Raw genomic sequence first — 17603 nt, forward strand, 5'->3', positions numbered from 1 at the left:
ATATTAGTGTATTCAGAGGAGGAAGAGAAAACTCAGATGGATGGGCATGGAGCCTCCTCTTTCCAAAGAAAAATTAACCATCAGAAATGTACCAGAACTGCCAACAGCTTCCGAAAATAAGTTACATAAATTATAAACCACAGGTCACAGATTTGTTGCTCTGCATCAAATGCAAAAATTGTAATTTTGAAATCAAAATAGAATACAAAAATGTATTTTTACATCCAATAAACTGCCTTCTCCTTGGTACCATTCAAACTTGTAGACATCGTCTCCAAAACAGTGTAATAGTGGCTGGTGCCCCCACTCCTGCCTGCCTGTTACAATGTTTCTCTCTCAAGGATGTCCATTAGGAAATTCAAAGTGAAATTATACAAATTCTCTGAGGTTGTTTTCTTCAACCTACATTTATCCTTAAGTCCCAGATTCCAGGTACCTTGAGGCAATCAGCCCTGAATGGGCTCCTTAATCTTACCAGATGAAGCATGTGAAGCATGTGAGTGTGTGAATGTGTGTGTGTGTGTGTGTGTGTGTGTGTGTGTAGCGTGTGTGTGTGTGTGTGTGTGTGTGTGTGTGTGTGTGTGTGTGAGTGAGTGAAGGGGCTGTCATGCTTCCAATTTTGCTAAATGCTTCACTGAAGAATAAAGCGATAGTCTTCTAATGTTCCCTAAGTAAAAAGCTTTCCTCCCCTAGTGCAGGCACCTCTCTGCACAAACCTACTGCCTCATACTCCTGTGAGTGGGGAGAATTGAGTGCCTCTTTCAGAGCCAGAAGTATCTCTGACAGTTCAAGGCTCCTTAAGGCAGAGCTTTTCCAACAGGTCAGAGAAGTAGGGGATCAAGAGTCAGGGTGGAAATGGGAGCAAAATCCCCCAAATCATGGCCACTTCCCTCCTTCCAGTGGCTCTGCCTGTCCCCGGAAGTCCCCTGCATTAAGCTGCCACATGTCCCACACCCCTCCACCTACTGTAGGGCCCAGGACTCTCTTAGGGTGTGGGCAGAAATCCTGTGGCTTGGCTGCCCTCTAACTCATGAGCCCTAGTCAATGAGTCTGCTGTGTGGCCAGCTTACTGAAGAGGGTTACATTTTTTTTAAATGAAAGGTCTCAAGGCATCAATCTGGTTTCCTAGAATTTCAGACAACCTGGGGAGGGGAGAGGGTTGTATATGTGTTAGGGAAGAGAAAGGAGCAGGATTCTGAAATCGGGCTGTGTGAGCAGCGTGCTAATGGAGCCAGCTTCTGTTTAATTGTAAGCATCCTTCCATTGTTCCTTCCTCCACATTAAGTGGGGAGGGGATGCCAGACTGCCACAGCCTCCTCATATCCCACCCACACTGGCTTTCATCCTGCAGACTATTTTTGACTATGAACACAGAGCATTTGAATGCCTTTGAAATGAAATGAATGAATAAATAAACAAATAGTCCCTCATTTTTTAAAGCTCTCCCTTGAAATGCCAATTTATTCTTTTATTCCTTTTAGCCCTTGTTATAAGAATAAAAAAAAAAAAAAAAAAAAAAAAAAAAATCTTCCCTGTATCCCAAGGGTTAAAGAAGCCAAGCTTGTGGGTAGGAGTGCAGAGAATGAATCTGGGCCTGTTTTGTTCGTTTGTTCATCTGCTCTTCTCTCCTCCCTGGAGGCTCTTGGCTTTAGTCATTTCTGTTCCCATCACACAGAAACTGTAGAGGGGTGCTTTCTTTCTTTCTTTTCTTTGTTAGGGTTCCTCCAGGCACAGAGAGATGCCATTGCTGCCACTGTGGGTGTGCAGCTGTGGGATGGAGATGGTGGGAGGCTGGCATCTCTCGTCAATTGAAATGCTTCCAATTATATGTGACTCAAGATAGGGGAAGCCCAGCTTCAAATCTGAAGAAAACTGGAACTTGCTTTTTATGACTTGATTAAAAACTACTTCTAACAGCTAGTGAGCGGGCACCATAATCAGTCCTCCAGCTGGCTGGCCATGTGAGCAAGGGTTGGCCTCTCTGCCTCCTTAGGACTTAGTCATTGTACCCATAAAATGGCACTTTCTGAAGGGGACTGCAAGGGGTTTGAAGAAAGCAGCTGGTGATGGAATGCCAGATCCCCCAGTGGTGGGTGGTTATGCCCCCAGTCATGACCACCTGGCGCTGGGTGTCCCTGCAGATTCACCTACACCCTTGGGGAGGGCATGTGGTTGCCCCTCAGCAAGAGCTTTGTGATTCCACCAGCCGAACTGGCCATCAATCCATCAGCAAAGTGCAAGACGGACATGACCGTGATGGAGGATGCTGTGGAGGTCAGGTGAGTCTGGCTTCAGGGCTGAGGCCTGAAATTGGCTTGGGAAGCAGAATGAGAAACGACCTGAAGGTTCTAGGTGCTGGGGAAGGAGTCACGACAAGCTAAAAGGAAAAATTGGCAGGCGGCCTGCAAACTCCCCCTATGTTGTGCAAGGATCTGCTTTTTATCTGGGTCAATATTGCACAACCCAAGGCTCATTCACTGGAAGAAGACATAAAGTTAGAGTTTGTAAGCACTTCTCACATACCCTAAGGACTGACAGGCAATAAAATGTTAATTTACTTGCCCAAGTTTAGACCTCTTTCTTTGACCAGGCGTTACAGACATGGCTCATTTCCCAGATACAGAGAATGCCCATAATCTGCTAGTTCAAGGCTTGGAGTATAGTTTGATCTTCAATTTTTGTAAGAGAGAGTGAGATACAATTCAGTTGACTAGATAGGAGCATGGAATGTAACACCACTTGTTGCTTCTGGAATCTCCTTGACTCCTTTCTGCCTCCCACTCTTTCTCCCCACAGAGAGGAGCTGATGACTTCATCCTCCTTCGACAGCCTGGAGGTTCTCTTAGATTCCTTTGGGCCAGTGCGCGACTGCAGCAAAGATAACGGGGGCTGCAGTAAGAATTTCCGCTGTATTTCAGATCGCAAGCTGGACTCCACTGGTTGCGTGGTAGGTCTGCCCTGCCAAGCTGGTAGTATTTGTTTGGGGGATGGGGAGGAAGGCACAGGGGAAGACACAGTGCAGATATATAGGTAAAAATGTGCTGTGATCCCCAGCTGCAAACACGAGCTAATGTAAATTAGTAATTTTCTCTTGTTAAGGATGAGAAGCTACTCATGAGTCAGTCAGTCAAGAAGTTCTTATGGAACACCTACTATGTGCACTGTAACTATTCAAGAAAAAATTTAGTTGATGAGAACTAAGTAACTGCCTAATAGGATGACATTGACTCTAAATGTAATAGAAAAATTTAGGAGAAAACTACCTAAAGCTAGAGTAATGAAGGAAATAAGTAATGCCAGGAATGCCAGTGAGAAAATTAAAAATAATAATACAAGAAAACTGTGTCCCTTCTGTGGCCACAGCAACGAGCACCTGCTTCTTAAGATGTGGGCTTTTATAATACTTCGTTATCAGCTCTATGGACTTCACTTACTGTGGCTGACTCACACCTGTAATCCCAATGCTTTGGGAGGCTGAGGTGAGAGAGTCACTTGTGGCCCGGGGTTTGAGACCAGCCTGGGCAACATAGCGAGACCCTCATCTCTACAAAAAATATAATACATTAGCTGGGCATGGCAGTTTATGCTGATAGTCTTACCTACTCTGGAGGTTGAGGCAGCAGGATTTCTTGAGCCCAGGAGTTCAGGGCCACAATGAGCTATGATTTCACCACTGTGCTTCAACCTGGGCAACAGAGTGAGACCCTGTCTCCTAAAATCAGTGATACTATTAACTAGTAAGACAATTTGGGCTAGAGTGAACTAAGCTGTCTCCCATACCGTGGATGTGAAAACTGTACTGTGCCATGCAGAGAAATGGAGGCAGGGGCAGAGGAAGCCTTTGGCCGCTGGCTCCTTTATGTGGGCCATTCTTATGCCCATCAGCACTATTGTCTGTTTCCATCCCTCCCTTCTTTGAAGGCAGAATGATACAGTCCTCAAGAGAGGAGAGGGAATGGGACAGAGGAGGCGGGGAGGAAAGTCATTCAGATTGAGAGAAAAGAAGAAGAGATGAGTCACTGGTAGCTCTGCTGGATTGGGGGTTGGAACAGGAGCTTTCAGTTCTGGGGAAGATGTGGTGCCCATCTCACCTCCCAGTCTGACAGCTGTGCTATGTGAGAGGACCCAGAGCCATGGCAAGCTGTGAGGATGATGCCATCTTTCCCCTCCCCTCTTCCCCATCACCGAGCACCTGCTCTGTTCAGGGAGCTGCTCTCAATCAAAGACGGATATGTGCTGGTGCAGGGTGGAGAGCTCCCAGCCCTGAGGCCTCCCCAAACTTTTACCGATGAGGCAGCAGTTGCCAGGAGGCTGATTCATCTGAGAAGGAGGAGAAAATGAAGAAAAAGAAAGGGAGAGAGAGAGCACTCAGGGGCAGGTAGGAGGAGAACCTGTAGGTTCATCATAAGGAGGGGAAAGAATAACAGGAAGGACTGTCAGGAAAATAAAAAGAACAGTGCTCTGTAGGTCATGGTGGCCAAGGGGGAAGCTGATGTCCCACAGTGCTGCCTTCCCTTTGGCTGGTCCACTTCCACATGTCTTAAGCAATAAGCTCCCAGCTAGGATCCTCAAGAGACAATTTTACTATCTAATGGAGCTCCCAGCTGACACACTTTTTAAAAAAGCTATTTGGCTTATATTCCTTCATCTGGATTTTAGCCTTTCATTTCTTGTTACTGTCTGGAGTCATTCTAAGTGCTGAGACACTGTGTTCACATGTGCACCTCCCCCTCCTCCCCCCGCCCCGTAGCCACCGCATTATGAGTTTGAGCATGCATCTGCATTAGCAGACACACACAGGTACAGACTCTACCTCTCCCGCCACTTCTCTGCCCCTTCCTGAGTCTTCCCGTCAGATGCCTTCTGTTGGTGATCCTAGCCCCTTTGACTTGGCACGTAGCTGTGCTGATGGATTTTTGTACTTTTAACACTGATCTGTGAGACAGAGCTAGCAGGAATAGTTCTGATGAATATGCATTTGCAATAAGGCTGCTGCATTTTAGAATTGGAGCCGCTGCAGAAAGTCACCCAGTTATACCAGTATTTGGTATTAGCATAACACTTAGAAGCCACTGGACGACATGGCTGCTGGAGAAGGAGGAGCAGGCAGATTGGCAGACACACTCAATTTCTTTTTTTGTCATTGGGTGTGAAGCATAGACTTCCTGAGGCAGGAGGGCAGATGGGTGAGAGCTGATGTGTCCCATCATGACCCTTGTTACCCCACTGAGAAGGTCAGAGACTTGATCTTGAACCTGACCCATCTCCAGTGAGCATCGGTGCTGTCCTAATGCTCTGATGTATCATCAGAGAGGTCCCTTGTCATCTGGAAGTGGACCAGGGGCAAAGGCATCAGGCGAACCAACTGCAGTTTGCGGAGAGTTGGCCCGCCTTCCTCCTCTCCACATAAACTTAACTTTCAGTCCTCCAAGTGCTGAACTGAAAGGCTTCCCAAGAAAGGCCTGTTTTTATGAAAGGAGAGAGAGATGAGAAGTTCTGAACACGCTGACTCTTAAGGAACCTAACGAAGGAGCAAAGATGTGAGCAGAGGCAGAGTGTGTGCCTTTATATTTTCCTGGCTGAATTCAAACCTGACAAGTGGGATTCATGTTTGGTCCAAGTAGGCTGCTCAACCTTCATTCTTTCTAGGAAGCAGGACACGTTTCTCAGCTATGCATGGACTCCCACAGGGTTAATTGCTACACAGTTAATTGCCCTGTTGTTTATATAGTCTCTGAGGACAGGAAACAAATATCCGTGAAAGACACAGCCCGGTACAAACCACAGTCACACCATTCCAAGCCAGACTGCTCTCCAACAGCCACCGACTGCTGAAATTTCATGAGGGTTCCCAGAGCAGAGGTCAGCTACCCACTGCTGATGACCAAATCTTACTCATTGTTCTTGGTGTACAAGGTAAGAGCTGTGTTCCTTACTGCTGCTGTGCAAGAGTAGCAGTTCTCAGTCTATTGAGTGAGCCCTATAGGGCCTTTCAAGAGTTCTTAAATCCTACTGCTTCTGTAACAAATTACCACCGATTTAGTGGGTATAGGTTATGCGCATTTATTGACCTACAACCCTGTAGACGAGAATTCAACGTGGATCCCACTGGGCTAAAATCAAGATGCCACCAGGACTGCAATCCTTTCTGGAGGCCTAGAAAGAATCCCTCTTGCCTTTTGCAGATTCTAGAGTTCACCCATATTTCTTGACACATGACTCTTCTCCATATTTAAAGCCAGCAACAGTGCATTTTTCTGACCATTGTTCTGCAGCACATCCCCCTCTCTCTCCAGTTCTGCCTCCCTCTTCCACTTTCAAGGACTCTTGTAATTGAGCCCATCTAGATAATTCAGGATAATCTCCCCATTTCAAGAGCCTTAATCTAATCACATTTGCAAAGTCACTTTTGCCATGTAAGGTGATATCTTCACAAATTTCTAGCATTATGCCAGGGATGTCATTGGAGGGAGCATCCATGGGAGATGGCAGTAGGGATTGGAGCAGGCTTGGCTGGCAGGACTCCAGCCTCCCTGCTCTGAACTTTAGCCAGATGCCTTCACTCTTATCAAGTCTACCTATTGAGGCTTCATATAAAACGTTGCTTGAATCTTTGAAAATGATTTTTAATGCAGTACAAAAAAAAAAAGAAGAAAGCCCATGCCCTAATGCTCCTTCTTTGTCTTCCCACTTATTATGAAAGTGGCCAAAAAATGCCTTGGCTTTGTAATTCATAAGATTGTACACTAGTGGGCAGGCTGTGCTATGGATGGGGAGAGGTCAGCTACCCACTTCCTCATGTGTTGAACACCCGACCTTCGTTGCCGGAGCATTATGCTCTAATGAGCTTCGAATTACCCAGTGACCCTGCCGCCCTTCCCTCCACATGCTGTCTACAATGGTATCCCATGAAATGTGTCATTTCACCTCTACTGTAGCACAGATGTGTGGAGACTGTCATGGATTACTGTCTCTCCTTCTCTCTGTAAGACAGTGAGCAGAAGAGTATGCCTCAGAGGCTTCCAGAGAAATGAAGGCAGGAAGCTATCACAGCTGAAATATAAATTCAACTCTATCAAACTTTTCCCCTCGGGAGAAGTCCTGCATAGCTTGAGCCCATATGTCAGAGCCCATCAAAAAGTTTGGGAATCATTATTTGTGAAATAAGTGAGATTGCCATCTAGTAAAAGAGAACCTATTTCTAGTAGGAATTATAGTTGCGTATCTTATGAATCATCTAGGTAAGGTGAGGTAGACTTGGCTGCAGGAATCTATCCCTTTTCTCCCAGAGGTTCAGAATATGCTCATGTGTTTATCTCTCATACTCATCTGCTAACAGAGCACCCACTTCATAACTTAGAACTGAAGCATGCATCTTAGTCTTAGTGAGATTTGACCAGCCTCCTAAGTAATTAATCAACCAAAAATCATTGGTAGGAAAAGAGGGGAAAGATGGCAAAGACAAGGAATTGAATGAGAAAAACCATTTTAATCTCATTAGCAAATTATGCCTTAGACCACTAATAAGTCAAGAAATCATGAACATCTCATGAAAGATGATTAACCTTGTGTATTTTAGAGGTCACTGAAATATGAGCTCATTTATTCAACCTTTTTGATGGGGAAGAGCTGTGGCCATAATAAATGGAGTTTTCTTCCTAAGCCTGTAGTTTATAAAGTCCCTGGGAATGCTAAATATAACCTATGCGAAGAAGGGTTAATATATGACCTTGGGGCTCTCTCTTGAGCAAACAGTTCTCTTTCAAGGAGTAAGTGGAGGGATTGTCCACGGCAATGAGAAAAGAATATCCAGCCCTTGCAAACAATAAATGCATGCTTCTCCTGGAGGCAGGATTTCTTCCTGACAACAGGGCTCTGGCTACAAACACTTCTAAGAAGAAGGGCATGGTTTGGAGACTCTGGTTTCTTTGTATTTAGCTATAGATTTTGAGGGAACCCAGAATGTGGATGTAACAGCAGAAAGAAGATTCAGGCAAAAAACAAAACAAATTTATACCATAGGAAGCTCCTTAAAGAATGTGTGTTCTGGTTCCCAAGGGTTAAGAAGAAAACTATTTTGGGTTTTAGCCTTTTTTTCCTGGAAATTTTTCTAAAATATTTTACTCTGAACTGCAGCCCAAGGAAGTTACAGTGCAGTAGAGATAATTGCATCTTTTTCAGTGGTTGAGGATCTTGACTTGCCATCAAGGCCATCACTCTGGACAGTTTATGTTTTGTCCTAAAATATTTACACTCATAGCATTTTGGTATTTCGTGTGTGTGTATGCATGCATGACTCTGTGTGTGTGTTTGAAAAGAGAGAGAAAGAAAGAAAGAAAATACTAGGCTGAATCTACAAATCCATAATTGACCCCAGAATATACTCAGGAATTCCTTAAAGCATTCAACAAATCTACAGGATTGCTTTTCTTTGTTGACACATTGACTTTGTTTCTTTAGGGATTCTCATGAATCCAGGTTTTATCATACTAGAGAAGCAGCATGGCGGAATGGATGGAAAACACACATGCTTTCAGGTCAGACAGTCTAGGCCCAATGTCTGATCGTGCCATTTTCCACCACTGTGACCCAGAAAAGTTACCTTGTCTTTCTGAGTCTAATTTTGTTCATCTTTAAATTGTGGAAGATAAAATATACCTGTGTTATTGGGTTGAAGATATATATATAGACCATTCTACACAACACATTGCTTAATTTCTGATAACTGTTAGTACTATTTTTGGCTTTACTGATAAGAAAAAAAAAAACTTGGACAAGGCAGCTAACTCTGTCTTTTCTCCAAGTCTCCTAAGAAAGTATGACTTTCATCTGGTCCAATTTGGGATAGCAGTGGTCATTTAGACATTAAGGCCAGGCAAGATGTGGTTTTGGAGCTCTGAAACAAAGCCTGCTCGTGTTTCATTCAACAAAGTCTTTGTCAAAAATCATGCTTGAAGGAGAACTCTGAAAAAAAAGTGGGTGGTTGGAAAGAGGGGAAGTACTGGCTGGTGACTGAGATAGGCAGCTGGTACAAGGGCTGAAACTATGTGAAGTGGGAATAACAGGAGGACTGGCTTTATCTGTTTAATGGCTTCTAGCAAGCTGCCTAGAAGGAGGGAAAAAAAAAAAAAAAACCCATGGCAACCAGTGCAGCCCATTTAATTCCAATGAAACTTTCATGTCTTCCGTGTTTCCATCCTGCATCCATGCCTGGGCAGTGCTGAAGCCAGCTCCATCTGGCCTAACAGCTGGATGGCCAAGGAACTTGATAGGTGGGAGGCTAGCAAAACCCAGGGTGCAGTCCTCAGCTGCCTCATTTGCTTGTTTACCATCATCTGGAACAGCTGGGTTTGCACAGCATGGGGCAGCCTTTGGAAACTTCTTTAAATGCTGTCACCTTCTAGCACTCCAGCTGCCTTCATGGGGAGAAACGGGGATGGACCAGGCTGGGAGCCTGGCAGGCCCACAGGGGGCCATTTGTTTGGGAAATTACAGAATTAGTATTAGCAAACAGAGGAGGAAGGACAGGTGAGTTTTCAGAGGCACACCTACAGCAGCTCTGGGCTACTAAGGCAAGGTGCTTGGCAGCAAAGAGAAAGTGGAAACCAGGCAGTAGGGAGGGAGGGGAGATGTGTAATACTGTGTTTCATTAAGTTTAGAAAGTTTTGTTTTAGCTTGGTATTGGCTTTGGAGGAGCATTAACTAGTTGATGGTATGTATAGTCATTAAAAGCCCCAGCTTTGGAGTCAGATCTGGACAGATCCCCAGCTCTGCCCCATTCTTGCTGCTTGACCTTGTGCAAGTTATTTACCCGCTTCCAGGCTGTTAGGAAGGATCGGCTCTAATGCAAATGTACAGAATCTGTTGCACAAGCAGAAGGAACAGGATAGGAAATAAATGTCATTGACTTTTAAACAGAGCCCAGTGCAGCGAGAAGAGTTTGTGAATTAATTGGCAATATTAATGGTTTCCTTATCTCTAAATAGGGATAATATAAGGTGTTGTGAGATAAAGTACCTAAAGTACTTAAGCTTTGTGCCCAGCCCCTCATAAGTGTTCAGTAAATGGTGACTACTGTGTAAACGGCTGAGTATGGTGTGAGCTTTTGAGGAAGCAGCTAAGTCATGGACTTCACAGGCAAGCATGGTTCTGCCAGGAGCTGCTGTGTGACTTTAGGAAAGTGAAACACTCTGTGCCTCAGTTGCCTCATATGTAAAATGGGATGATCATACTGCTTACTTCCTGGGGATGTTGTGAAGGTCACATGAGTTTCAGAGCAAGTTTTACTTACCCTCTGTCTGGCATATAATAGGTGATGTGTAAGTGCTGCAATTGCTCACCAAGTTCTTTTGTCTTTTCCTGGGAAAAGGGGTCTCTTCTTAGATTTTCTCTTTGCTATAATTCCCGGGGAGTATATTATTGAGGACAAGGTCATGCAGAGAAGCTAAATATTTTGCATTAAAAGTATCCAGCCAAACCCAAGTGCAGTGCCTGTGGGTGATCATATAGTAGGTACCCTTGTCTGTGTGTCTTCCAAAGAGCATCCCTGACACAGGGAGGTGATGATACAGCTACTCCCACTATGAGCGCAAACTCCCTCCAAGCTTATAGGGAAAGTTCACTTCCTCCTTCAGGCTAGAAGCCCTGGCTCAGTCCGTTCCCTCCACCGCTGCTGTTTGGTACCAGTGTTGATAACGGGCTTTAGACAGTAAAAAAAAAAAAAAAAAAAAATCTCTTAATACCAAAGCCAGACAGCAGCACTCCTTTCAGGTAGCCCAAAGGAATCTTTGCAAATGCATTCTAATTCTGGCCCATCACTTCCACTCTCCTGCCAGCCAGAGGCCCATTCGGGAGGCCAGCACACCTTGGCTCTGTCTTACTACAAGCCTGTCTTCTTCCAGCCTTTTTGGAGGAAGTGTCTTTAATACAAATGTGTGTGATCAGTGTCCAGAGAGAAGCAGCAAAATGTCAAAAAAGGTCACTTGTTTTTCAAAGAAGTCCACTACAGTGGGAAATTCGTGGATTACTTGCCAATGTTAATAGTTTCAAGGCTGAGTGCTACAAATTGGTGTCAGTGGTTACACTCAGTTCCCTGATTCACCCATCTACGTGGATGCTTTCTGATTGTGCCAGTGCCCATCCGGACTCAGTCCCATGAAGGACAGCTCCGGCTGCTATGACCGCCACATCGGGGTGGACTGTTCCGACGGCTTCAACGGCGGCTGTGAGCAGCTGTGCCTCCAGCAGATGGCGCCCTTCCCGGATGACCCCACCTTGTACAACATCCTCATGTTCTGTGGGTGAGTTGAGCTGCCAGCGAGGCCACCTGGCGTCCATCTGTCCCAGGACGCAGGACTATCAATGCTAAACTCAGGAAATGTGCATGAGTAGGTAACCCTAGGTCATCCCTTAGTCTCTGAGGAAAGATCCTCTGGGACTGGAGGAGGAATATTTTTAAAGTCTGAGTTGGGTGGGACCTAAGTCTAGTCCAACCCCTGTAGATGGGGAAACTGGGGTATTTACCTGCAAGCGGAAGTTAACTACATGGTTTACTTAAATCATCCTCCAATTAAACGAGCATTTTCCAAGTTGTGTTTTAAAAGGCTATGTTAATTAGGTGTTTTGTGACAAAAGGTTTTCATAGTTTAAAACTTAGGAAAGACTGTGCAAAACTAGTCAATTCTCAGAAAAGCGGGGTGGTCTTTGGACAAATGGAAACTTCTCTAAATTCTGCCCCCAAAGTCCCAGCATTGCATGCAGCCACTTCTCCTGAGGCACAGTTATTCTTCTGTGTGAAGAGCACTTTCCTGCAGACCAGCTCTCTCACCCACCCCAGTTCATCTCTTCTCAGGATCACTCTGTAAGAGAGCAGGGCAGGCAATGCAGCCTCATTTTACAGATGGGAAAACTAATGCACAGTGAGATTAAATGACTCCCTCAAAGCTGGGAAGGTGATAAGTGAGAAGATTAGGACTAGATTCAGGTCCTCTTGGATTTTTTTTTTTTTTTTTTGACATGGAGTTTTGCTTTCATTGCCCAAACTGGAGTGCAATGGCACAATCTTGGCCCACTGTAACCTCCACCTTCTGGATTTGAGCAATTCTCCTGCCTCAGCCTCCTGAGTAGCTGGGTAGACAGGTGTGCACCACCACGCCCAGCTAATTTTTTGTATTTTTAGTAGAAACGGGGTTTCACCATGTTAGCTATGGCTGGTCTCGAACTCCTGACCTCAGGTGATCCGCCCACCTCGGTCTCCCAAAGTGCTGGGATTACAGGCATGAGCCACCATGCCTGGTCCCCTCCCTGATTTTTTAAAAGTTCTGTGATTCTCTCAAAATTTAAATTTACACTGCTGACTGGAATTATATTTAAAGACATTTTATGCTATATTTATAAAGTAAACAAAGATTCAGCTATTCTTCTACAGCCATAGTTAGCTTGTTTATCCTCTCCCCACTCTCTGTTCTCCCCACTGCCTCCCCTCACCCCTTTCCTCTCTCTTCCGGCCTGCTAAGGGCAGAATTTACTTTACGCCACATACTGTGCCGACCACTGAGCTGCAAAGATAAATAACACATAGTTCTTGCCCTCAAGGATCTCACAGTCTGACAGGCTTGCAATGAAAATCAATGTTTACAGTCATAAAACTAGGCTGGATTGTTGCCAAAGACAGTGCCTGCTGAATAATCATGAAATGTTATTTTACTGTGTTTTGTTTTATTTCTTTGTAATTAAGCCATTTTCATGTTCAGTTTCTTGTAAACTCTCATACCATAAATGGAAGCTTGCTCTAAATCTTAATATTCTCTGTAATGTTATCATCAGGGTTGACCCATTACAATTAACAGAGGTCAATTCAGCCAAAGTTACCAAAGTTTACTTAATAAACATATATTTGAGCACCTACTTTGCACAGAGAACCTTGGGTGTCAGATGTAGGTGGAAGAACGGGATAACTGACCTGAGCTCTCCCCTCAAAGGAGTTTACGGTGGGCCACATGGCCAGGAGAATGGGGGAGATGAGGCAGCATGGAAGGGGAAGCTGTCCAGATGTTCAAGGTAGACTGAAAGGGGACCAGCCAGCTTCAGAATTCATCCTAGAAACATTGTGTTATTGCTTAAGGAGTATCCTTAAGGAAGGAACCACTTCACTATCTTGCCCCAGACCTAAGCTGGTGCCGTGGAATCCTCTGGGAGTCTTGAGTTACATCTGTTTCCTGAACTAATATAGTAGGACCTGAGCTGGAATTCCTCGTCTTTCAATAAGAATCAGACACACGTGTGTTTAGCACTATCCAAGGTACTAAATATAGCCTGCCACAGAAGTCCTTGATTTGAGATTTTTATATAAAGACCAAATCACATACACTTATAATTAAAGAACTCTAATCACACCTGTTCACACAAATATATAAATGATAAATGGAAAAAGCAGTTAAAGTTGCATGAACATGGGCCTCATTTGCACCTCTGCTACTACTAATAACATTTAATGAGCACTAGCTGTATGTTAGCCACTGCATAAGCTCATTACATGCAGTCTCTCAATCTTCTCAACAACCCAGTGAAGCAGCTACTTTTTTGCCCCTTTCTACAGCTTTGGAAACTGAAGCTCAGAGAGATTAATCAGCTGGCCCAAGGTTTTCCTGTAAAGGACAAAGTCACTGCTATTAACAATATTGCTTCTCCCTTTATTATCCCTCATTCCTCTACATAAGACAGAGTTCTTCATCTTATTATAACAATGACTGTGGATAGTAATCAATGATGTGCTTTAATATCATGAGCGTCTTTAAATTCTAAATTTGGTGTATGTCTGATTAGAGGCCCAAATTAAATCAATATTCTTTTTTAATGGCAGCCTTATAAAAGAAGTTCTTACTTTAGCTAACAAATGTATATTCTTCTCACTGTAACTACAAATAAGGTCCAATTATGAGTTACTGACCCATATTTTCTAACACTGGTGTTGCTTTTCCATCCTAATAATTAGGAGGATGCCAAGGAGGCAGTTGTTGGTTAATGGTGCACATGGCATTCACACTGTGTGCCCTAGGGTCTGTTTAGTTCAGGAAGGTTACTCCTAATGGAGGAGGCGTTTTTATGGGTTGATCTCCTGTTTGGATACATTCAAACAGAACACCGCCAGGAGATGATAAATCTTTCAAATTTCTTAGTTGACTTGTCACCGGACCAGATGAGAAAGTTATTAATTTCTTAAGCACAGTGTCATTCCTTTTGCTGCCTAATTACCCTCCAAACAAATGCAGGATCTGACCATATAGATGGTTTTTAAGAAAAGCTCTAGAATATGTTGGATTTAAATGTGTTAACTCATTTACAAGCTTATCTTCAGGATTCTTACCCTGCTATGTGGGAAACTGTACAGTTATTAGAGGAGAGGGCACCCTGAAGTTCTGACAGCACTTCTCTGCACAGCAAAGGTGTGAGATTTAGTCTGATCACATGATAAAAGAAGCCTCAGTTTACTGGCTTAAAAAACCAAGAAGTCAAAATCAAATTGGAATCTAATTTAGAAATCTAATCTTTGGTCATCCAACATGCTGTCAACGGCATGTCTTCCCAATATACAGGTGGACTTGCCTGCATGGCTAATTGATGGAATATCTTCTAACATTGAGCTCTCCTTCATGCCAGGTGCATTGAGGACTACAAGCTTGGCGTGGATGGCCGCTCTTGCCAACTTATCACGGAGACCTGCCCAGAGGGAAGTGACTGTGGGGAAAGCAGGGAGCTTCCCATGAACCAGACCCTCTTTGGGGAGATGTTCTTTGGTTACAACAACCATTCCAAGGAAGTGGCTGCCGGACAGGTGCTGAAAGGAACATTCAGGTAAACCTCATATGCATAGAACTGACTATTTAATGCTGTTGGTGGACTTTCTCTAAAGAGCTTTGCACTAGCATAAAGCTTTATATCTTGGAGCAAGGTAAATATGATATGCCTAAAGGGATAGACTATGTTCTTGTCCTTGGTGTTCGCCAAGTCTACATTCCTTCTTTTAGAATCCAAGAACCATGCTTAGTTTGGGTTAACAGTAAAGTGTTAAATGAGATTTTACTTTGCCCAGGCAGGAACTGGAAGATTTGCTTGAAAGCCTGCACAAAAATGCTCAAACTCCATTTCCCTATGAATTGAAGTATCAGTGTGTGAGTCAGTCTAGAACAGCAGTCCTCAGAGTGTCATCCAAGGATACCTAAGGGCCTCCGGAACCCTCTCAGGGTATTTCCAAGGTCCTGCCTTTTCCAACTACAGAAAAGCTGGATTTTCTTCCCATACTTCAACCCAAACAAGATATTACAGTAAATTGAATTCAGATGTGAGAATCCAGCTGTTTTCAATTGTCAGATACTTTTTAAATTTGTAAAAAATTTTAAAATATCACTTCTCTCATTGTTTTATGTTTTATATCTCATTTCTCGCATATGTTTTATAAAATATGTTAATATTGAATGAATTCATTTTTGTTGTTTTTAAGTGAATAATAAATTTTTAAAATTTCTATTCTAATTTCTGATATAAATATAGACAGACATAATTGGGCCTTATTATATAAATATAATAAAGCTACTTGGGGCCCTCAATCATTTTTAAGAGTATAAAGGAATCCTGAGAATAAAATGTTTCAAACCACTGATTTAGACTATTTCTAGGTGATTCTCTGTTCAATGTCTGTCCCTATTCTGCCTCGGACTATTTGAATACATCTTCTTAGAACCCATGGGAAAATACTTTCCAGGAGATGATGATGAGGAAGAGGATGTCAGTGTTATGATATGGACAATATTATGATATGGACCAGCAGTTGACAGCAATCTGGGCCTAGACTCTTACGAGCAAACTGATAGTAAATTTTCAAGACAGTTTTTGGAATCAGTTGCTTTTTCTGTTGTAGACGGGAGGCATTACTAACATTTCCCCTTTTAGCCTAGGAATTGGTTTGCCAAAGGCAAGAAGTAAGGTGTCATCACTAATCTAGTGGTGGCTGTAGCTGTCACTGTAGTCTGGAAATGAGACTGTGTCTAGATCTTGTGGAGAGGGGGTCAGGAAGTAGGTCCTGAGTTGGAAAAGAGGGAAGCTATTCATTACGCTTTTGGTAGACCTTTTCGGCTGGGTGATTTCTCATCTCCGCCAGCCCTCACACCACCCACCATACCCGTTATGTCTTACTCCTGACATGTAGTTACAGTGGGGTTCAGGATAAGGGGAACTTCTTGGTTCAGAAAGAATTTTACATTGTGAGGCAGTTCATGGTGGCTCATGCCTGTAAACTCAACACTGTGGGAGGACGAAGTGGTGGGCGGTGCTTGAGCTCAGGAGTTTGAGACCAGTCCAGTCAACAATGGTGAAACTCCATGTCTATAAAAAATACAAAAAGTTAGCCAGGTATGTTGGCACATGCCTGTAGTCTCAGTTACCTGGGAGGCTGAGGAGAGAGGATCACCTGAGTCCAGGAGGTCAAGGCGGTAGTGAACTATGATTTCACCACTGCAGTCCAACCTGGGCGACAGAGTGAGACTCCATCTCAAAAAAATAATAATTTTACATTGTGGGTTGAAATATAAAATGCCCAGTAAGGAGTCGGGTTCACCTGAACACTCAGAAATGAATGTCTACCCTGTTTCTAGGCAAAACAACTTTGCTCGTGGTTTAGACCAGCAACTGCCAGATGGTCTTGTGGTAGCCACCGTCCCCCTGGAAAATCAATGCCTAGAGGAGATCTCCGAGCCCACCCCTGACCCTGACTTCCTGACTGGTGAGTGTGCCTTCTCAACCTTATTCAACTGGAAAAAAACAGGCAGCTCTTTGCAGTTTCATGAAATTGAGATTTAACCTTACTTATTTTGGTTTCTAAACCAGTGATTTTCTTGATGCACAAGAAAAGCTCAGCCATAAAACTGAATGCTAGTAGGATTATTTTTCAGTAAAAAATTGTTGATATTATCATATAATCACCTGCAAAGTGGTCCTAATAGTATATTTTCTTGTTAGTTTCACAGAGATGCATTGAAAACAAATAAGATAATAGTTGCTTAGAGTTCTTGGTGGGATTAGAGGAAGTGACCAGGTCACAGAGGCAGAGAGAGAAGCTAGATTGCTACTCTCACCTAAATACCCATCATTACTACTGTTGGGTTTCCTGGCAAGTACTTACGGAGCATCATGAGGAAATAGAAAGTGACAGTTTTGTTGTTCCGTGACTCTGAGTTTGCATCTCTGCTACTTTCTGTGTGGCATTAGACAATATAGTTTCACTTGGTCTCAGAGTCCCCCATCATAAGATGGGGATGATAACGCCTGCCCCTCGGTATTGTTTTCAGCCCAGCAGCATTCTTCCCTCAGGCTCATTATGGAACAAACACACAGATTAATTAGAAGAGGGAGGAATCTCTGGGTATGGTTGCCTGTGCCTCTGAAGACCCCCAGCTGGCACCTCCTGGGCCAAAGAAGGGACTTCAAGATGTCCCATGGACTAATGAGAAGTGGCTGACTGAGATTTGGCAACACTTGCTAGAAGACTAGACATGAGCTCAACTCCACTGATTGCTTTGTTTGTTTCTCTTTGTTTGTTACTCTTTTCC

At 43.7% G+C, this 17603-nt stretch overlaps 1 protein-coding gene across 2 annotated transcripts in view; it reads left to right on the forward strand.

Annotated features, from left to right (window-relative positions):
* Positions 1-17603, forward strand: part of ASTN1 (astrotactin 1) — a 320149-nt gene that overhangs the window by 222680 nt on the left and 79866 nt on the right. For both annotated transcript variants that reach the window (XM_032291314.1, XM_032291313.1), the window contains exons 10-14: positions 2142-2279; positions 2797-2947; positions 11134-11300; positions 14659-14853; positions 16650-16777. In XM_032291314.1, coding sequence (XP_032147205.1) covers positions 2142-2279; positions 2797-2947; positions 11134-11300; positions 14659-14853; positions 16650-16777 — 779 coding nt within the window. The remainder of the gene's footprint in view (positions 1-2141; positions 2280-2796; positions 2948-11133; positions 11301-14658; positions 14854-16649; positions 16778-17603) is intronic.

Source organism: Sapajus apella, unplaced genomic scaffold (genome assembly GCF_009761245.1).
Source record: "Sapajus apella isolate SASKATOON/1434 unplaced genomic scaffold, GSC_monkey_1.0 scaffold25, whole genome shotgun sequence".
NCBI lineage: Eukaryota > Metazoa > Chordata > Mammalia > Primates > Cebidae > Sapajus > Sapajus apella.